At 43.3% G+C, this 23,036-nt stretch overlaps 1 protein-coding gene across 1 annotated transcript; it reads left to right on the top strand.

The window, feature by feature from the left end:
- Positions 1-301: 301 nt before the first annotated feature.
- Positions 302-21,597, top strand: LOC147887948 (uncharacterized). Its single transcript, XM_087393717.1, has 4 exons — positions 302-502; positions 6,185-6,243; positions 17,681-17,862; positions 20,964-21,597. The coding sequence occupies exons 1-4, from the start codon at positions 343-345 to the stop codon at positions 21,037-21,039; spliced, it is 477 nt and encodes a 158-aa protein (XP_087249843.1). The 5' UTR covers positions 302-342; the 3' UTR covers positions 21,040-21,597.
- Positions 21,598-23,036: the final 1,439 nt, after the last annotated feature.

Below are 23,036 nucleotides of genomic sequence, written 5' to 3'. Positions count from 1 at the left end.
ACTTGGTTTTTCACGAAACGCTAACTGATTCATGATGTACCAGATAGCATAACAAACTGCCCAGCCACAGCTCCAAACACCTCTGTCTGGGCATTTCAGGATATCTAGACCAGTGTGCTGCATCATCTCAAGGAAGTCTAGACCAGTGTGCCCATCGGGGCTTCCCCTCCTGCATCTCTATTTGGACAAGTGGCTTGAAGTTCCCCTGATCCACTAGGCTCTCATGTGGCGGCCGGCGGCGGGCTTTGACTTGAGGGTGACCGACCTATGCCGTTGACTAGGAATCAACCATGCTCATTTCATAAGAGTCATTAAACGATCGGCCCTTGTATCCTCACCGTGATGGCTATTTGGCTCTCTCTCTCCCTCTCCTTAGCACTCTGCTTCATTGGCCATGTGTCTTTCGCTGAGCCGACCTCCAACACTTGTGTAGACCTGGGGTTCACAGGCCTTGCCCTCTGCTCCGATTGTGATTCCCTCGCAGAATATGTCAAAGACGACGGTATGGCTCACCCCTCTAGCTTCTATTGTTTTCGTACAATCCTGATTTCCATGTATGCCTCCAATCTTCCCTTAGTTGGACTCGGAAACCGCAATGCCAAAGCATACAAGCGTTAATTTTGGTATTCTTGAAATGCACACTCGAGTTTCCCCTTGCGTCGTACAAGTAAAGGTCTTATCTACAGTGATTGGTCAAGATAAGTCAAAACAGGTCAATCTTGGGCACCAGATCACACTACCAGAAACACCGTAAACAAATGAAAGCATTGAGAAAACAAGAGAGGAGAAGAGACTATTCTGCATCTACTACGGCCATCAAAAGCTCTAAAGAATGAGTGTCTGTGTGCGCACGTGCAATGGACGTTCGGAGGGAAAGATACGGAAAGAAACAGAACCAAAAAATATGTGTACTTCATGCTGTGCAGGCGCTTCAAAAAATCTTGGACTTGATCCGCGAATCATTAGGCTGCAACAAGCAACCCACCATATTCTAGAGGCCGTACTAGCATGTAGGTCGCTTGTGACCTTGAACAAAAAGACTCGCTCTTTCTGTGATTGGAACTCCACGATCCATGCAGGGACGTGCAAGGAAACCGAAGGGGTGCCTTCAACCCTATCGTGTTGGTTGGCAGCTCTAGACCTCCATTAGGTATGTAGCAGATATGTTGCTAGTACCCATAGACAGGTCAACAAAGTGCTAGGGACATGTTGCTACACTTAATATCTTTTGCGTGAGGGCCTTCATGCAAAGGAAGCCAGCTGTACTCCTATCAATTTATCTTGTAGACGCAATTAAGTATAAGGATTGTGGTAAGCCACACAATGTCCCACTTTCCCTAATTTCTTTGAGCCTCATGCTTCTAAGTCAGCCTCTACCTACGTGCTCTCTCTCTCTCTCTCTCTCTCTCTCTCTCTCTCTCTCTCGTCTAGACCCCTTTTTGGCCCTGCAAAGGGTCTTAGGGTAGTGTTGGTTTTTTGGGTTGGGTTAGTAAAAGTGGGGGTTTGTGAGTAGTCGGTCAAGTTGACCGGGTTAGTGGGGACTAGGGTTAGGTCTTAGGTTAATGATGTAGTTAGGAATGTTTGATCCAAATAGGAACTAACCAAGGTCTTACTAAATTTGTTTGACCCAAATAGGAATGTTTGACCCAAATAGGAACTAACCCAGATCTTACTAAATTTGTTTTAGCAACTTCCTAAATTTGTTAGACCCAAATAGGAACTAACCCAAATCTTACTAAATTTGTTTGACCCAAATAGGAACTAACCTAGATCTTACTAAATTTGTTTTAGCAACTTCCTAAATTTGTTAGACCCAAATAGGAATGTTTGACCCAAATAAGAACTAACCCAGATCTTACTAAATTTGTTTTAGCAACTTCCTTATTGGAAGTACTTAGTACCTACCCCCTTAGTCTTGCACAGCAAGCAGGAGAAGAGCAGCAAGAGCAATAATAGTAGATGGTGAGTGATGAAGGCAAAGGTTCCAAGCAGAGCCAGAGTGGTATCGCCACCTTGTTTACCTTGGTATCAGAGTGCTTCTTGAGGCTCTATACGTCCTCTTCCCATCCCATTCCCGTGTTGGAGAATCTAAGCATCTACCACACTCAATCTTGATACTACGTAAAACCTAGAGGGATAGCCTAACCGTACACAGTGGAAGAATTGTAAACCAAAGGAAGTAATTTGAACCAAAGAGAAACACATATCCAGATGAATCTGCTTAAGGTATGCACTAGATCTTTTTGGAGGTCAGCGTCTCTTGATGTACCATATGATTAGGGTAGAGAATGAGGGCCTTAGTTGTCGGTGTGTCCGCCCCGATGAGGTTAGCTTAGGAGGAGGGTTGGGAGCCTACTTGGGCAGCATGTGTGTGCGCCAGGGGCTGGTGACGTGTCCAACCACCTCTAAGGCACCTCTAGCTCTGAGCTAGGGCCTTGTGTATGTGCTCAGAGGGGTGCGGGTCAGATCAGGGCTCGTCTGGGCTTTTGTCGCCATCTTGGCAGCCCATTGGTGGCACACTGGAGGCGTGTATTCCCAAGTGGAGTGCTGGCCTGTTTTCACTCTGCGATGGCAGCCTTTTTCTGCGCCTCTTGTAGGCCTTTATAGGGGCCAGCCCGGCCACCCTTTGGGGCAGCCAACCCGACCTGACTGGTCAGGTTACCAGGCCCCTAGCAGTGGAGTGGCTGGCTGAGGTGGGCTGACCTGCTGGTCAGCCACTTGGCAGCCCTTCTTACGGCAGAAGGGGTCAGCCCCATGGAGCAGCTGGTTCGGCCCACTTTGGGCATGCGGGTTGGCCTGTATAGCCAGTGACTAGGGATTGGGAGAGGCTATGTATAGCCCCTGCCTCACTTATTTTATCATATCATTTTGGGGGTTTTGCCCAGCAGTGCAAAGGGCTTTTTTGTAAGAAATCCTAGATTTACTATCTTTAGAAATGTGCTAAGGAACAGAAAGGAGACTGAAATAGCAGAGAACAAGGAATAATTGTATTGCTTGAGTGTCTGTAGTGTAGCTATAGTGTGTCATCCATACAATTGGGCCTCTCTTATATGGAGAGTGAAGAGTCACACATGAAAAGGTGTGTACTCCAAAGTGTATGTGCATGAAGAGGTGTGTACCCCTTGTGAAGGGTGTGACCCTTGATGAGAGGGTACATTACAATAGGAATGTCTCTTCAGAATGTCTCTTGTGAAGGGTTGTGCCTCAAAGGAAGTGTCCCGTCGAAAGGGCATATCCTTCCACAAGTGTCCATTCACATCTTCACGAAGGCTCTAGGAAGAGACTTGTTGGAGAGGCATCTTCATCGACTTGGCATTGGACCGAAAAAGTAAGTTCACTTGCGGGTGGACATTGAGGAGGGGTGTTAGATATCAATGCTCCACTCTCATGTAACTACGCGGGAACCAGCTAACTCTACTTGTAAGCCCCCCATATGAGGAGAAGGCATTTGAGTAGCTCGGTTATCCGGTAGGTCCTGGTTTGGACACCAGATGGGGGCCATGTGTGGCCTGATGGTTGGACGGCTTCAGATAGAGTTGGCACACCGCCAACTAGGCTACATGCAAGTGCGGGAAGGCATCCCTTGACTGACCGCACTGAGGGTAGACGGAGCATTTCTCGGGGCAGCCCACTCTCGGGTTGCGGGGCCCGTTTGGAGCCTCAGATGATCCCGGATGGCTGTGGGCCGAACAGACACCGTAGGTTAGTTGCTCTGTTTTGTGCACCGGTTCTATCGTATGGTCGGTGGCCTATTTCGGGACCGATCCTCAGTCGACCGTTTTGGGCGGACTGGGTCAGCCACCCAATTGAGCCTAACCGACTATGACTAGTGGCTATATAAGAGCAAGCCCGTGAAGCTCATTTCATCACTGGCTACAGCAACCTTGATTCCTTAGCATTGAGCCTCCGTCTTCTACTGTTTCCAGCATGCCATCGAAGCTTCTTTCACAGGAGCGCACGGCTGGGAGGCAGCGCCATCTATTGTATCAGTTCTACAGTAATCAAAATTTTTTTGATTCTCCATACTATCTTGTTTTCTCTCTTGCATACGAGATCCTGTTATCTGTTGAGCACAAACGTTGTATTATTTTCTTACACAAGATACTTCAGCCGATACCATGGAGGGGGGTTTGTAGACTATCTCATGGGCTATCCATCTCATGGTATGAGCCTTGTAGGCCTAGTTATAGTCAATGAGGACTATTGGTACAGTTAGTTTATGTACCATCTAGGTCAGTTAGGACACTTAGTCCAGTTAGGGCAGTTAGTCCTAGGGTTTTGTTATGTTGGCTCTCCCTTGAGCCTCCACACTTCAGTTTTGCAGCAATCTATTACAGCATCTCGTTTTTCTCCATTGTGCTTCCATTGCTTCCAATACCCAACACGAAGGTTCGGCTGTGGTACGGAGGTATGTATGGGAGAGGCTGTACGGACGAAGAGCTACGGGAGAGGTTGTACGGAGGTACGGCCGGAGAGAAAGAGAGGCTGAGCAGAGGGGTTAGCGGGAGGCTGAGCGGAGAGCAAAAATCGCACTACTTGCCAGTGGGGTTCTTACTCGGTGGTTGAGGTGGGTGTGTGTGTGGGTGCTTCGTCAAATCTTGGACACAGATTGCTAGAAGGTGATGGACAAGGTGTACTGAAGCCAAAAGAGTATCTGCTTGAGAGCTCAGTGAGAGTTCGTCATCCAGGTTGTTTGGAGATATTATTGGGATATCATTTCTTGAGATGGTTCTTTTGTTGTGGACCTTGCCAAAGGAAGGACGGGTTGAGACAGACCCTCAAAGCATGGTGCTTGGACCAGGTTGTTCATTCACTACGAGGGGGACAATTGGAAGATCGTGGCATCTGGATTGTTGGAGTTCAAAGGCGGAAACGTGACTGAAGGTGGTGGTGCCAGGAGGTGCTACCAGAGATGGACTTGTGTACCAAGATGGTGTGCTGAAGTGGAACCAGACCTGGGGGAGCAAGAGCCTGGGGTTGAAAAGTCAGGAACTGGAATCGACATTCAATTGTGCCAGAGGGCTTTATCGTGGGAGCTACTGGGGCATCGTCATCGACTTGTTGGCATTGGGCCTATATGTGTCAGTGAGAGGGGGTGTTGGAAAGGTCACCTCCCCATCCGTAAGCCCCCACACGAGGAGAGCATGGGCGAGGTGGACCTAGGTCATGAGAGAAGGCCACATGGGCAGCACTAGGGCTGCCATGGGGACAGAGATCAGAGAGAAAAAGGCCAAGTACTTGGAGCTCCAGAGGTTGCGTCAGATGGCACCTTTGTGCAGAGATGGTGGCAGGGGCATCATGCCCTGGATCTGACCTGGCAGGAGACTACTGATGAGCAGCAAGATGGCGGGGCATCCTGGGGGAAAGGCGCCTACAAGACAGAGATGTTGGAGCAGGATCTGAGAACCGGAACAAGCCTGAACAGGGGCAGGACCAGCAGCTAAGGGGTGGGGCCACAAAGAGACGAGCACCCACGCCGAAGGCTTGTGTTTGAGACAAGAAAATAGATACATCATGCTATTGCCAAAGGGAGAATTCCAAAGCAAGGACAAAGAGGGAGGCCCTTGGCTCTCGGCCACCCAATCAACTATCATTTGAGTGGCGGGACCTATGTATGCTGTTTGTGGGACCAAATCCACCTGTCGGATGAGGATAGAGAAGATGAGCTTTTCCGTTAGTGGCTTTGGCTTTGGTGAGGGCTGGCATCGTTGAGGAAGAACATCAGTAATGGAACGCTGCTGGTGCTTGGCATGAATCTGCTGTTATGATTGGATGCATCATGCTTGATGAAACGCAGACAAAGTAATATGGAGTTGGGTCGATACAAAGTAATATGGAGTTGAGTAGCTCACGGGCAGCATAATCTTTATCATCACGTTGGTAAGTATTAATCAGCTGCACTGCTTTGGTAATGCGGGAAAAGGGCTTTAATGGGCAGTCAGGAAGGTTGACACATTATTTTTAGTAGAAACATATTTTACTTTTGAAATCTTCTGTGGGAGAATGATCATACATTTTTCATCATTATGTTCTTATTACTTTGCATTGTGACATACTTGATAAGCTCTGAAAGTCCATTGGGATAGGTGTAAGAGATCTCCAACAGTCTTTTATGGAAGCACTCGTGCACTGTATATTTAGAATTTGTGTACTTTGTACTAACAAGTTTTGTTTGTGTGGTCAGAGCTGGTTTCAGACTGTAGAAGATGTTGTGCTCAAGAGGCAGAGGATTCTATAAGCAAGGTGCAACTTCTCTAGTCAATATCGGTCAAAGCAAAGTGTGTTTCAGTGGCGTAACTTTGACAGTTATTTGGTTCTCCTGCAAAGTAATACGACTTTGTTTCATATTCCCTAATAGACACATGCAATTTGCAGTCTGATTTTTGCAATATTCAGAATCAAAAGACACATGCATTTTGCCTAGAATAAAGCCTTTTGTTGTCATGTCCTGCATTTAACAGTTCTGCAGCTCTGAGTTCATCCAAGCAGGTTTGATATCAACCAGATTTCACATGGATCAATACAGAACAACGTGCTAGCTTCCATACTGTAGATTGTACAATAATGTCATGTGTAGTCTACTTAGCGGACCTTATGTTCAAGACGTTTGTTATTGCATTGTTTCTCTTAATGAGACAGTATTCATGTATTGAAGCATTGTGTTTCCTGGACCTACCTACATGAGAAGGAAAGTGCTTCTTGTAAGGATATTATGTTTTCTTCTTTTGAGCATCACTTTTGTCCAAATGGCATCCAAATGGCAACCTCCATTGCTGCTCAAAGATATCTCTTTGTGCTTGTCACTTTGAATGACCGATAGGTGACAATTTGAAGCTTCTCCTTCATACCACATTCATTTTCTGCTGGACTTTTCAGTAGGTTGTTGATTTCTTTAAATTGTAAAGCTGTTCTAGGGACATGTTCTAATAACCATAAGCGAAACTATAACAGGCAGGAAGATAGTGTATTACGTCATCAAATTTATATGTGAAAAAACATGCCCTTGATTGGAGAGTCGTATCTTTAGGATTACTTACTCGTTGAATATGTTCATAAGTGTTTGCCAGGGTTTAAGGTTGCAAGTCATGACAATTTTTTGAACTAGCGAAACTTGTGTATTGTTGTACATTGAAAGTAGCCAAGGTGAGAAATCAAGGCTTGTGAATTGGGACGACAACATGCATGCATGGTAACACACACATACCACCACATCAAAATCTTAGCTACGAGTTGTTTATAGCTAGACCTGCCTTGTGGGGCTGCCTGTGGGTGGTTCATTCTGAATTATATGTGTCTGTGTGGGCTTACGCTTTACAAGACGGCTGTGCATGGACTTCTGCCCTCTACTATAAGAGGTGACATTCCCCCCTTTCCAAAGGCCAAATTCTTGATGAAAGATCTTACATACGGCCATTGTAGCACATGCTCCTCTCCCCAAGTGTACATATGAGCAGAAGTCATCTCCTCGCAACACGTTTTCTTCCAGCAGGTGGTTCACTGTTGGTGCTCTCTTCAGTCCACAATATGTGCTTTGTGACATTTATAGTAAAATTAGCTTTTTGAAGTAGGAGCGCTTCTTGTTTGTGTAACCCATGGCTTGGCACGCCTGCTTACTCTAGCATTTAATGAAGTAGTAGTATGCAATGCCAGGCACTCTGCCTCAAGTATCAATGGAGATTGGGCTAGCTGGTTTGACATTTATCGTCCAACTCGATACATGATCATGCATTCTATCTCAGGATTTACAGGTGCCCCTAGCTCTTGAAAGAATTTGTGTGCAATCAAACTGTTCATTCCTCAGGAGCATTACTACCATTAATGGCATACTATAGTGTAGGAATTAGCTGTACTATATTGTGGCTGCCAAAACGGAAAAAGGCTCGCCGCTAAGACCTTTGTTAATCAGCGTCGATTTCTTCTTTCTAGCTGGCTGAGAAAAACTTTTTGCTGAGGAATCACACACACTCTCTCTCTCCTTCTCTGACACATGCAGCACTAGGGCCTAGGACAACATGTCGGGCTGGACCCCCCCAAAGGATTTTATTGATCAGAAAATGTGATTACAAGCTTGAAGCTTCAGTCAAAGCTGAGATACAAAACATACATATATCCTTTTTAAAGAGCTCACGAGCTCATTCTTTCTTGGCAACATGCCATTTGTCCAAATCCTAGACTAACTTTAATTACATGCCTCTCTCAAGAAGGAGCTTGAGAAGTTGATGCATGAAGGTGATCTTCTTACAAAGATCTAGGATCTTCCGGTGCAGCTCCTAAATATTGATGAACTAGTCCTTGAGAAGGACTTGATTTCTAGGACTTTGTCGTCATTGCTAGAGACCTACCAGACTTGTCATACTTCTCTGATCCAGGATTTTCGGGTGCAGCTCCTAAATATTGTTGAACTCATTCTTGAGAAGGAATTGATTTCTAGGACTTTGTCATCATTGCTAGAGGCCTACCTAACTTTTCATACTTCTCTTACTTTGTCTTTGAGGGTAATGCTCAGCCCCTTAAGTTTGAGGAGTTAGTGAGTTTGTTGTTGTGGGAGGAAGAAACAAGGAATTACGGATTTGCTGCCTATGATAAGGGCAAAGGTAGAAATTCAAGTGTTTTTCCAAAGGCTACTTCAGGACAGTAGTCGAATAAAGCAAAGGTTGATGCAAGGCAGCGTAAGAAGAATGGGAAATGCCAGCCAGGTACAACATGAGTGAATGCAGGAAGAGATTGGCCAATGGAAAGAAGAAAGAGTCAAGTTTGGCTGTCGATTACTCTACTGCTGCTGCAAAAAAAGCTGATGACTCAACACACTTTGTGCGGGATGAGTGCTTGCAGTTACGATGCATCAAACGAGCACATGCACTTGAAAGGGGTAGATGCACATGTGGCAAGCAGCCACGTTTGGCAAAACAATCTTCTAGGGAAATTGGGGTTGACTTGGTCTCTATCTATGCAGGAGATCTCCTTCATGTATTCAGGGAGACTTTTGTGTGGACGGGTGTAATTAGTGTCGTGATGGATGGGAGATTATTTTATCTCAATTACCTCTTAGGTTGTAGGGTGGAAATTTCATTGGTGACTTTTTCTTTAAGCTCTGTTTGTAGGAGGTCATTTAGGAAATGTCATTGGTGACTTCTTCTTCAGGTTGTGGTCATTTTGGTTGTTATGGGATGTTTAGATAGTGAAAACAGTTGGAGATGACTTTTGTAATCGAGTCAAAGGTGTACTGTTTAGCGGAGGTTGAATGCTGGGAAGTGTGGTGAAATTTGGACGAGTGTGTGGCGGTATATCACACTGTTTGTGGATAGTGTTGGTGTCTTTTCGCGTATGCCAATCAAAAGGAGGCAATCTTGTGGGGTAAAATGAAACGAGATTTGTAAGGAAGGGAGTTTGACGTAGATTGGCTTGAGTTGACTCAATTTGGGTTCATGCTTGGGAATTCATCGTATGTGCAATGAGTGGGATGATTTGCTCTAGGAGGATTCTGATGGTGTTGTAAATTGTTTTGCCCCAAACTTGAAACTACTCACGCTCATATTGACAAAAGGCCTCTTGACGGGGGGCTGTTCTAGTTCATCAATGATACACTAATTACAACATCTTTTTGGTGATGTGTAGGGTGTTGAAGGCACCCCTACCAATACACTCTCGCTTTGATACTTGATGGTTTAGGCGACCTTAAGATTTTGGGAGAAAGCGATCTTTGTGACAGCCAAGGAGCAATGGCATGAGACAGTTGCGGCGAGAGCAAGTAACATAGTCAAGAGGCCTGCAGAGGAGTACATTTTTGACGAGCTGGATTAGGCATAGCTTGAATGAAAGTGGGTCACGATACGAACTTGCATGTTTATCGGAGCTGGGAGTTAGCAATGCGATTGCAATGCCAAAGCTAGTTGGAGAGTTATTTCTATTGGTTGGGCTTTGCAAAGTATTCTAGACAAGTGTGAATGAACCTACAAGGCAGCATATAGGGACCATCATTAGTATTTTAAAGAAAACAACCACCACGTTCGTACAATAGTGATCAATTCAACCTTTGACCAGCGAGGTCTCTTCCTTTTTGGTCGTAGTTTATTTTGAGGTCCATTGCGTGCTTTGGATTAACAATTTATTTTATTGCAACAATTTTAGAGTTGGAAAGCGTGGTTTTATTTTTATATACAATGGGAGTTTATTTTTATTAAAAAAAGAGAAATGAATGAAGGAAAAAACGCCTAAACGAAACAAATATTTGCAAATATGGAAATACATTTTGACTAAGAGATGGTTCCTGTGTATGGCCGGTTAGCGGGTATCTTGTCCGGTGGCATGTAAGGCTCAATCGTTAAATGCCAGGATAGGAATTTTTAAGATGCCTTGCAGTACATTATGATATAACAATTACAGGGAAATCGTTGTCAAGAGGAATTATGGAAAGTTATGCATACAGTTGCTGAAGTTCATTCTAGAGAGGATAAAGGGAAAAGATCGGCTGAACCAGAGTTTAGTATCAATACGCAAGATAATATAAAGCGAAAGTGACCAAATGTAGCAAATTAGAGACATGATAAATATGTAGGATAGAAACGTCGATATTATTGAAGGTTGGCTTCACAAATGGGGTGAGGCTTTTGCCATTCATAATTATATTATGAAAATCCGCGAAAGTTGCGAGGGAGGCGAAAGGTAGCAAGCAGAGGAGATAGCGGGCAGAATGGCGCAGTGTAGAGTAGGAGTTGGAGCAGCAGCGTGGGCAGCTTTGGGTCAGCAAGAGCTCAGTCAAGGAAGACCCGCTCTAATACTAACTGTTGAAAATGGGGAGAGGGTGAGAGACACATGATTGGAGACAAGAGCTGAGGCACAAACTGATGTTGATAGATAGATAGATGAATTTTCACAGCAAGTACATTGCCTCTTTTATAGGCTGGGCAAGCCTTATCTTCCCACACTGATACCTCATAGATGAGGTCGCACACAAGAGAATTTGGATCCTATAATCTAGGGGAGGAATCATACCTACCACATGAGGTGGCACAAGTGGCCTCAAGACTCTTCACTCACAAAACTATAGGACACTCCTAGGACTCTAGGACCACACACACTAGGACTCCGATTCCAACAAAGACAAGAAAGGCGAAGTTGTCCGAGTGGCGAATACCATTCACATGAGCCTTGCAAGCAACCCCAAACCTTTCTTGGCCACTCAAGTACTCTGTGTCCAAGGATCGATTTGTGGAACAACGGTCACTATCCTCATCAATAGTGGATGTTCTCATAACTTCCTAGCTAGTTCTATGGTTGAAAATCTTTGATTGACCACTAGTCCTAGTTCCCAAGACTATCAAAGCGAACTAGCTAATGGATCCTTCTTCTTGTGCAACACTAGGGTCAAAAACTTGTCCTTTCCTATCCAACACTAGAAGAACAAGTTGAATTTTGACATCATGCCTCTTTCTTGGTACGATGTCATCCTCGGACAATAGTGGCTCTATGACTATGATCCATCAATGAGTTTCTGCAGCCATACAATCCAGTTTGTCCACCGGGGAAAACTCATCAAGTTAATTGGTTCTAGGGATGCTTCTTCAACACCAATTGCCTCTATCTTACAAGTTAAGAAGTGGGTTCGTAAATGACAAGTTAAAATTGCAGTTCTGTTGGTTAGGGCAGTCGAGGAGACACCGAAAAAGGATCCTCCTGAGTACCTCAACCAACCCTTTTCCAGCCTTATCTGGACATTTTTCCACAAGAATTGCTAAAGCAGTTACCACCTCAATGACTAGTGGATCAATAAATCAACCTTATTCTAGGGAGTAATTCACCGTCAAAACCTTCTTATCGAGTTTCTTTGAGACAAATAAAGAAATCCAAAGATAGGTGATCGAACTACTTGACAAAGGACACATTTGGCTCAATCATAGCCCTTTCGGTTCTCCTATCCTCTTGTGGAAAAGAAGAATACGTCTACGTGCCTCTGGATCGACTACCGAGCCCTTAACAAGTTCACCATAAAAAACAAGTACCCATTGCCTCGCATTGATGACCTCTTCGATCAACTTCTGCATGCAACATAGATTGATCTTCGCTTTGGTTATCATCAATTCGAATACGAGAATGCGATGAGTAAAAGATAACTTTCCGAACGAAGTACGGACACTATGAATGTTTGGTCATGCCTTTTGGGTTGAACAATGCCTTGGCTACATTCATGACATTAATGAACAATATCTCTAGGCCTTTTGTAGACAAGTTTGTTATTGTTTACCTAGATGACATCCTCGTCTTCAATAAAACCTTGAATGAGCACAAACAACATCTATACCAAGTTTTTGAAGTTCTCTGTGTCAATTGTCTCTACACCAATGTTGAGAAAAGTGAGTTCTTCAATACCCAACTCGAATATTTGGGACAGGTCATTCTGCGCAAGGCATCTTTGTGGATCTCAAGAAGGTCGAGGTAATTCGAAACTGGCCTGCTCCAAAGAATGTTCATGATGTCCGCTCTTTTCTCAGCTTGACAAACTTCTACCATACAAAGGTCTACCAGTTTTTCGTGATTGCAGCGCCTATGTTCGAATGATTGAATATTGAAAAGCACGGTAGTATTCCAGTGGCTTCATGAAATAGTTCCAATAGCTTAAGCAATCACTCACTACCATACCCATTATGGCTATTGCTGACCCAAACCTTCCATTTCAGGTCATGATTGGCGCTTCCGACATAGCTATAGGAGTAGTCTTGATGCAAGAAGATAGAGTTATTGCTTTTGATAGCCATAAACATTCCAATATCCAAAACCAGATGCCCGGTTTATGATGAGGGTTTTTTTGCTATTGTACATGCTTACCACTTATGGAAGCATTATCTTATGGGAGCTAACTTGGTTGTAAAGACAGATCATCACTCTCTGAATATTTATTCACTCAGCCAGTAATGAATGCTCGTCAAGCACGCTGGATTCAGTTTCTGGCCAACTTTCATATAATCATTGAGTACATTCCAAGACTACGCAGTATAGTTGCGGGTGCTCTTAGCAGGTTACCTCCAGCCTGTGCTATGGTGATCTCTACACTCTCTGTGGATATTCTGAATTCTTTCGAAGGGAAGTATCTCCAGGATAAAGACGTCGGCACAGCAATACGAGTTCTTTTACTAAGATGCAGATGTCTAGCGCTTTCCATCCGCAATCGAACGGCGAGACAGAAAAGTATAATGGTATGGCATTTGATATTTTGAAATCATATTGTCATGATGCTCAGGGAAAGTGAGAGCAGTTTCTTCTGCTTGTGCAAGCCATTCTGAACGATACCTATTCTTCGAGCATTGGTCGCACACCTTATGAAGCGGCGTTTGGACAGCGATTTACCTCACTCCTCACCCGGATGGTGTCTCCATCTCTTGAAGCCAACAAAACCACCGAATCAATGGTAGAGATTACGGAGTCCATGTATAAAGCTCAAACATCGTATACACGCCAAGCTAATAAATCCAGATGAGATGTCCAGTATAAAGAGGGTCAATGGGTGTATTTACACATCAAGCAACGATTGAAGCTGGTGGGCAAGCGATGCCCTAAGCTGTCCTTAAGAAGCTTCGGATCATTTCCTATTATTCAAAAGATCAACGATGTGTTAATGAAGTTACGCCTACCAGACAGTTGAACTATGCACAACGTGTTCCATGTAGCTTGGTTGAAGCCATATTTTGGACCTCCTCTTTCAGAGATTTCCGACGAGTAACAACCTGAAGTTCTTGATGAAGCCGAAGTTTTGCAGCCAGAACATATCCTTCTTCATAAATTCAAGCATGGGTCAGGATGCAGGATCCATGAGTTTTACACCAAGTTCCGTGATCGAGGTACCCATGAAGCAGTGTGGTTGGAAGAAGATTTTTTCCAGGAGTTTCCCCAGATATTGGCGGACTACTTGGAAGCAATGAACCTACCGCCAAGTTAAGGAGGGAATGTCACATGCACCCCTGCGCTTGGGTGCAAGGTGACACACTGGCTACATCGACAAGTGCATTATAGTTCCCAAATAGGAGATTTTGTCGTATGCTGTGACCCCTTTGTGAGCCCTTGTCCAAGGACAGTCAGGCACAAGCTACATAGGTTAGTCTCTCAGCCTTAGGTCAAGTCAGTAAGTTAGTTCTTGTTCACTTAGTGGAGAGGCTAAAGTAGGAGAGCGGAGAGGATAGAGAAGGTTGGAGGGTGTTTTAGAAAAGCCCCCAAAAAATATTTTTTTAATAAAAAAATTACAATTGTTAAAAAAAAAGAAGCAACTAGAAACGCCGTTTTGCCGTTTCAGAAACGACTGGTGTGTTTTCGGCCGAAGGAAATGGCGTTTTGTGCAACTATGGTCCTGGGGCTGACTCGAAGGCATATAAGTCGGTGATGTGTCTCTGTACCCGGCCAGTATCTTGTGGTACCGTCACCTCCTACTATCTGATGTGGTGTACAGAGTCTCTCTGTGTCACTGCATCTCCATGAGAGAGAGAGAGAGAGAGAGAGAGAGAGAGAGAGAGAGAGAGAGAGTAGAGAGGCTGTTTTGGTTACCTTTTGAAGATCAAATACTCGAATGTTTTGAGCAGTTGTGATCATTGTGGAATTATTTTTTGACCATTGGTACATACAAGCTATTTGAGGAACTTCGAAGCTCTGAGTTGACCTCTAAGATATGGATTGCATGCTATTTGGTTACCTTTGTTAGGTTTGCATGCTTTACCTTGGAGATGTTTACTATGATAAAACGTATAGGCTTTGGATCATCTAAATAATTGTGCTGCATAACTAGTTTCAAACTTTTAAATACAAGAGAGTAATATTTGTGGTGCTGTACTGACAGCTATGTTGGAATACTGAAAGGAAAGAGTAGAGTTGACACAAATTCAGAATACTTGCTTATAGAATGAAGAAGAAAGAGGTCCTTAAGTAGGCACCTCATACAAGGTCACTGACATCACTGATGACCTCAAAGCTCCACAATCATCTCCTCAATCTGCTCCTAGATTCACTCAATCATCCTATGTGGCTTTTCCACCACCTAACTGTGCTTGTGGGCACCTAACTGTGCCTCTAGCACTCACACATAAAAACATAAGGTGTGCCTGAGGCATACACCTTGAGATATCCCAACAAACCCCCCCTCAAGGAAATGCCTCAGGCTATGTCAAGGATACATCTAGTCTCATAGTTTCTCATGCCATCTCATGGTGGTCAAGGATAAATCTATGGCTAGGTTCTCATGCTAGCAAGGGTTCCCTTGGGTGTAAGGTAAACAGAAAGGGATACAAACAGACCTTCCAATGGTTATCTCCCTTGCATGTACATGCACACAATGTCTGCAAGAGGTACCATGGAACAAAACATACACATGGCCTACATCATAAGGTGACCAGAGGTGTTTACAAAACACACACAACACAATAGTTTATTTTCATTCATTTTGGAGGACTATCCAGGCTGAGTACCTTGACATAAAAAGAAAAGAGATCTGGAGCATACATAGAGATGATTTAAAATGCATAATCTTCAAAGGATGCCTCATCTTGTGGAGGCTCATTCACTGTAAGTAGATTTGCATTTTCTGTCTTTGCTTTGTCTCTGCAAAACTTCTCACTATGGTTGTTTTTGCCACAGTGCTTGCATGGATTTACTTTGAAGCAGTCCTTTGAAAGGTGATTTGTCTTTCCACAGTGATTGCAAGGAGTATACTTGCCCTTCTGGAATTTCATAACATAAGCAGTGTCATTGCCTTTTCTTAACTCCATATGTCTTTCTTCTTCTTGGAGAGCTGAGATAATGCCTTCAAGGTTTGGATTGGGAAGATTCTTCAAAGTGCTTACAATGTGATCAAAACTTTCAGGCATACTCTTAAGTAGTACTGCCATAGCATCATCAGGGGTGATAGGAGAGTTGATAGAAGCTAACTGAGTCATCAGACTCCGCATATAGTTGACATGAGCAGCTAAAGTAGTATCACTTGCCATCTTTAATTCAAAGAAGGAAATTTTAAGTGATAGTTTAGATATGTGAGAGCTTGCACCAAAAATCAAATCTAGCTTCTGCCATGCTTCCGATGGAGACTCCAAGTCAGATATATGATGTATGTAATCATCACCCAAAGCTAAAGCAATTATACCATATGCTTTTTCTTCTCTTGCTGGATCCCTTGCCGGTCGTGTCGGAGCTGAAGATTCTCCAGCATTTGAGGCCGTAGAAGAAGCTGTAGGAGTAGGTTTGACAAGTCCCCATAAGTTCTCCCGCATCAATGCAAATTTTACTTTCATTTGCCATGTATGGAATCCCTTTCCATTGAACTTCTCAAGATTATATAAGGTAGCCATGAGAGGGTCTAACCCAGATATTGGGCAGTGTCTATCTCTCTTACAAGGCAAAAATAACTGAAATGCTTTCAAAGTATAAGCACTTGATGTAGCAAATAGTAGTGACTAGTTTTCAAACAATGATGCTACTTTTTGCATGCTTCATAGGAGTGAATGAAATAAACACTTTCCAAACACAACCAGGTCTAGCAAGTCAAAACAAAACTGAAGCAACACTTGTAGTGAAGTTATTGAAAACTTCAAAAGACCAGAAATGCTAGAGTAGCATTTTATGTAGCATCATCTTCAAAACTTGTCCAAAACTGTCAAAAATGAAAAGCTGAACTTGGAGGGCTTGTAGCTCACTCTTCAAAGCAAAGAAAAGAGGGCTTTCTGAAGCAAAAGAAAGCTCATATACCAGAGAAGGTCCAACACAGAGGTTGGACGAAATGGTGCGCACTTTTGCCCGGGAGAGTTGCTACAGGCTGAAACTGAGTTTTGACGATTTCTCCCTCGTTACTGAACCAAATGACTTGAAAAATGGCTCAAAATCTTCGTCTTGAGGTCGCCCATCTACTCCTAAGAGGGCTCAGGCAATGGCGGAGCAGGCAGGGAGTATTGAGCAACAGAAGAAATTCGTTGTTTGGAGAATGGCAGCCACCACAGACGTTTTTTCTTCAATTGCTTGCAGGTGGAAGTTCGCCCATACTAGAGGAGTTTCCAGCTCAGAGGGTTTGGGCAATGGTCGTTTGTAGATGGAGAACCAAGCTCTCAAAGATTTTGGGAAGAAAGAGGAAAATGGAGAAGAAGAAGATGAAGAAGAAGATGATGATGTGGCAGAAATGGGCTCAAGGGGGAGCAACCTGGCTCTGATACCATGTTGGAATACTGAAAGGAAAGAGTAGAGTTGACACAAATTCAGAATACTTGCTTATAGAATGAAGAAGAAAGAGGTCCTTAAGTAGGCACCTCATACAAGGTCACTGACATCACTGATGACCTCAAAGCTCCACAATCATCTCCTCAATCTGCTCCTAGATTCACTCAATCATCCTATGTGGCTTTTCCACCACCTAACTGTGCTTGTGGGCACCTAACTGTGCCTCTAGCACTCACACATAAAAACATAAGGTGTGCCTGAGGCATACACCTTGAGATATCCCAACAAGCTAAACCAATGTGGTTGTGCTATTCTCATCTTGAATTGACATTTTTTGGAGTTGTGAAACCAACAGATCATTTCTATGGATGGGATCTAAATTGAGGCACTCAGGTTGTTGCATGAAATGCACATCTTATTCCAATGTCAAATAGTTTTTGCGATGTGGGAGCATCAGCTGCTCATGTATTTTTGACCTTGTTTTCTGTCCCCTTCTTTGTAGGTTACTTATGCAGGTGCAATCTTGGAGGTTTGTATGAGAAAACTTGCTTTCTATCCAAATGTACAGTCATTTCTTGAGGATGAATTGCAGCAATATCCTACTCTAAAAGTTCAATACATCTACGGTTCACCCCCAAAGCTCATTATGCTGGATGAAGATGGGAACAATAAAGAGACTATCAGGTGTGCTAAGTGAAAATGTTTTTGCCAATTTTGGCTCAATAGAGGCCTTAATAAATGTTTCATTTTTTCAACATATTGGATGAGAGGACTTTAAATATGGCCCAAAACCTTCACCTTTTCAACAAGCTGGATGAGAGCATATGTTTATACTATGGTCTACATCCACTATTGGGAGCTGATGACGTCAGGGAGGATGTCATAGTGGCTAGTCCCTGCTATGCGTGATGGAGTTAATGGTTTTCAACCTTATGAGCGATTGAAATTGCACACTGTGTTGCATTTTTAGAGGATGAGTTTGGGCACGTTCCTGGATTCATCTAGATATATGCTTCTGCGGTATTAGCGGACATGCAAATTTCACCTCCTGAAGTTTTCGTCCATGTTGTTGCCTACTGATATTGCGATAAATTCTTTCTATCTTAAGTGGTGTGTTGCCCTATCGGCTAAATGGTCTAAGCATTTTTTTGCTTGAATGCTCGTTTGGGAGAGACTAAAATGAAATCATATAGTCTTCACAAGTAGCTTGAATGAAGAGAATGTGGACTACTTTTTGATTATCTTTCTCCTTTAGTGCTAGCCTTTGTGACAGATGTATCTGCCCTTTACCTCCGGAGTGCTGATAGAAACTTGGTATGAAGACCTTTGTATAAATGGATGCCCAAGTAAGTATGTGTGGGTGTGTTGAATTGTATGTGTGAGAGTATATGTTTATATTATGGTCTACACCCACTGTTGGGTGCTGATGATGTCAGTGGGGATGTCATAGTAGCTAGTCCTTGCTATGCGTGATAGAGTTTATGGTTTTCGGCCACTGTGGACAAGGTATATGGATGAGCCTTATAGATGCACATGGCGAGAATGCAAGCCAATGGGTAGGCTAGGCGAGATTCTGGCCAGATCATTCCACCTGGATCACATATGCACATTGTACGCTGTTATTGATGAGGCTAGGAATTGACATCAAAGATTTTGTTGTTGCTTTGTGCACCTCTAGAAGGCCTTTGATGAAGTGCTAGGTGCTTGTTTCACCTCATAATTTTGGGACCTAGGCATAAAAAACGTCGTCCTATGAGCCATCATCACTTTTTATGCAAAGTTCACAAGCGTGGGTACTCACGTGGCATGTCTAAGAAGGTGGTTAGTACCATTGGTGTGAAGCATCGTTGTCCCCCACTCTACATAGATGAGTTAGCATCCTTTATGGATGGGTTTGTCACTAGCATGGACTCTTGTTCTTATCTTGCTGTATGCATGTGATACCAAACTCAGACACAACAAAGACCTTACACATGCATTTGTCGGAAGTGTAGGCATTTTGCGATAGCTAAGACGTGAAGGTTAAGATAAAACAAAGATTATGATTTCCAACACTAACTTCGCCACCCATGAGTTATTTACTCTAGCAAGAGAACATGTGGATATTGTCGAGGCATATGCCCATTTGTTTATGGCCTTGTTTGACCATGAAACTGGATGCTTAGGCCCTTATTGATGGGAAAGCATGATTTCTTGGGGAGTTTGAAGAACTGGCACTTTGAGGCCCATGAAATCCCTTATGTTTGGCTCACTAGTTTGACCGGCAGCATTGCTCTTGATGAGCAGCACTATATTGAGGTATTTTTTGGGCAGTGAACTATGGGACGTACATCCTCGGACACCTACTAAAAATTATGCATGATATCTAGCTGTGGCAGTAAGATGGCATCTCCCGGAAATTCCAACGGCTCTGCTTGCATGTTTTGGACTCTGGCTGTAAGGTCCCTGAGCATGAGGATCTCCACTTGCTGTCCAATATCTGTGAATGTCTCGCTTACTGGGACTACTGCACCTCCTTGATCCTCTTACCCCTCCATCTGTAGAAGCCTGTCACATGAACGGACATCAATGAGTGTCCATGTACTGTAGGCAGTCCTTTTCCATTCCTCAGAATGACTTGTGAAAGTGTATGGTATGGAGTAGCCCCCCCCCATCATATCTACTAGGGAATGTGCATGCCAACAGAACGCTGAACCCTTGGGAATGGGATAGAGATCCTGGGAACGGGAAGGGAACACTCTGTCACCAGACCCATCAACAAATATACTATATTCTTTACTTTAGAAACCTTGAAAGTTGGGAAATTGAACTCAGTATCCTTAGAGCCACACATTCCACATTTTCTATAAAAAGCTAACTCATCCTTCACCTTCCTTTGCACTGTACCATGTTCTTCAGTAGCTTCTCCCATCCTTGCATCACCTCCTTATCGAATTCTTGCTTGTTTTGTTGAAACTCAAGGTCCAAGACATAAGCTGCAGCATGCAAGGGTCCAATCCATATGCTGCAGCATGCAAGAGTAAATGATAAGAATTCTACTTCTCCATTGCCAAGGCTGCCAACTCTTGCTGCCTATCAGGAATAGTCACCACTGCCTTCACATTCTCAATAAATTTGTCCATCCCTTCATCAACTTTGCCGATGCATGCATCCATAACCCTATCAAAAGGATGTTATTTAATTTTGCCAATGTATGCATCCCATCCCATCCAAAATCTTTGCCAATGCATGGCTCATCACCATCCATAAGCCTAGTCCAAAGGATGATGGGCTTCATTATTTTTAGAATATGACTGATATCCTCCCTAAAGGCATCAGACAGACAAAGACTTGCATTCCAAGGCAGCTGCAGTGGTGGAATCCTTCCATGGCTGCCACTTTTTACAGGCTTCTTTTAGAGCATTTTAAACCTGTTGAAGATGCTCCAACATGATCAAGCTGTAAGCAAAGTGCATCTCTGCTGTCTTTCCCCCTTGCAATATACAACAATGCCCTGAATATATTGGCTGTGGGGTCTATTAGACATCATCAGCAGCTAAATTGTCTCGACTCTGTTGTGCACATCTGACTCTAAAATTCTTGCATCATCCTTAAATGCGCATTGTTTTTGGCGCCTGTGCTCTCATAAAGGCTCAACTACTCAAAAGGGTGCAGTTTAAAGCTGAACGGTTGTTGACACCAGTTGTTGGTTTGTGATTTGATTTATAATTTGTGCGTGGTCTGCATACATACTATAGGAACTGTATGTTGCTGATTTCATTTGTGGTTTTTCTGATTGAATGCAGGATTGATAATTGGAAGAAAGAGCAGATAGAACATTTTTTGAAGGAGAAAGTAAAATTGAGATCCGGGAGGAAATAAATCTGTGGATGCTTTCTTCAGTGAAAGTACAATAAGATTCACATAAAGTCTCAGGCAAGCACATTTCATGGTTGTGAATGAAAAAAACTGCTAGTTTTCTGTTGAAGTTCGAACTTGGGTATTGATTATCTGTACCATGAGATTGCTTTGGTTTTTTCATGGTGGACGTAATCTACTGCTGAATTAAAAATATACAAGTAAATTAAAATATGTAGCCGAGCAGATTTTTATATTAAAAACTCAACTTGTCGACCCATGACACAAAGATCATTGAGGGTGTAGTTCATTTTAAGCACTCAGATAACTGTGTTTAGTTAGATAGACGGATGGAGCCAATGACACAAGGGAGTGATTTTAAGCTAGACAGTAGACCTGAAACGATATGAGATGCCTAGTATCAATTGAAGCGCATGATGGGAGCATATTTGCAGTGCCTATCTATACAATAAACTGATGTAAAGAGGGAGGCTAATGTATCCAAAAACTTCTAGTGTCCTGTATTGAAAAGAACCGAAAGGACTTTAGAATGCTTATTGTGTGAGACCATCTAGACTGCTATGTGTGTGTTTCAACATTTGAAATGGAAAGATGTACATGGATATATTCTGCAAGTTTTTCATAATTTCTAAGCAAAAGGGCATTAAGTTGTAAGTCTTCCTAAAATAGACATTCTCCAATAATGGGGTTTACTTGAAGTCACATGCTTAGCATTAGGAATACAGAGATACATGGAGTTATCATGCAGTTTAAAAAATGCACATATACATACAGTCAAGTTTTGATTAATTTAAATTTAGGATGTGCACATGAAAAGAAAGGTTGAAATGATAGCGATTTTTGTTTTAGCCACCTTGAATTTGTGTTGAATAGACGTGCATTCAAATGAGACATTACTTACAGTCATACTTGTAGTAATAGGAATATAAAGATGCGCATAGGAATGCTGATTAAATTGATTGATGGTCAAGCTTCACTAGCTTGACTTGAAACATCTGCTCTACATAGGTCAGGTGAAGACTTGAGATGATAGTGTGACACAAGCACGTGAAGAAAATTGACTTATCCAAAAACTTGACACACTGTTGGCTATATATGTTGAAGAAGCTGCTCCATTGACTGCTACATAGCTCCATCCAAGAGCCAAGAGCTCCTTTGATCCTTTGAGGCTCACCTGCCGATTTCAGCCGGTAGATGTTCAAGGGTGTGAGCCGAGGAGCCTTGAATTTTCAGGAGAGAGAGAACCATCATAAGCATGTAGAGCCGACAATTGTAGGGTTGCCAAGCCACGTCGAGGTTTGCATGGAAACACACCATGTGTCATTTCACTTGTACCCTTCAATCTTAAGGAAGAAAATTCCCCCCATGTGGTTTATGTTGGCTTCTCCATCAGCCGCCGCTGCCCTCTCCTTAGGTGCAGACTTGCAGCCGTCGAAGGCCGTGTGCATTAGGAGCCTCGCTTGTAGATGGCCGCCTCCCTGACTTCTTTGAGTTTTGTTCGTAGGAGGTCGTTGGAGTCGTTGCAGTAGCTTAGCAACTTGCAGAGAAGGCCGTAGGTCGTTCGGAGACAAGGGAGGCGCTCATGAAGTATGGTCGGCTGGTCCATGGGAGCGTAGTCTGACGGGTGAATTGGTTGTAAGGCCAGAAGGATGGGTCACTATCAGAGTGACTGCATACTGAAGAACAAACCAAAGTGTCACTATTGCAAGAAGTTGGAACACAAAGTAGAAGACTGTAGATTGAAGAACCAACATGTGAAGTATGTGGAGTTATCATCAAGCCCTGAACAAAATGACAAGAACAACATGTATCGAGAAGCAAAAGCCTTTTCCACCTTTAGCCTATATTCTTGTAATCAAACCTGACCACTTGCAAGTAGCCAATCAATCACTCAGGAGAGGTATTGACATGTAAAAACCACACTTGACCATCTTAAGTAGCAAGGTATGCACTAAGGGGAGGTGATGGATTTGTAACTCAAATCTGATCACCTTGCAGTA

The sequence above is a fragment of the Dipteris shenzhenensis genome, chromosome 22, assembly GCF_047967505.1.
Source record: "Dipteris shenzhenensis isolate YYH24624 ecotype China chromosome 22, Dip_SZ_1.0, whole genome shotgun sequence".
Taxonomy (NCBI): domain Eukaryota; kingdom Viridiplantae; phylum Streptophyta; class Polypodiopsida; order Gleicheniales; family Dipteridaceae; genus Dipteris; species Dipteris shenzhenensis.
The sequence above is the reverse complement of the archived record's forward strand: the minus strand, read 5'-3'. Positions and strand labels throughout refer to the sequence as shown.

Bases quoted from the DNA above. Each gene is read 5' to 3' on its own strand.
- LOC147887948 (XM_087393717.1), top strand. From the start codon at position 343: ATGGCTATTTGGCTCTCTCTCTCCCTCTCCTTAGCACTCTGCTTCATT. The intron at 503-6,184 runs GTATGGCTCACC...TTGTGTGGTCAG, and splicing joins AGAATATGTCAAAGACGACG to AGCTGGTTTCAGACTGTAGA. The intron at 6,244-17,680 runs GTGCAACTTCTC...CCTTCTTTGTAG, and splicing joins CAGAGGATTCTATAAGCAAG to GTTACTTATGCAGGTGCAAT.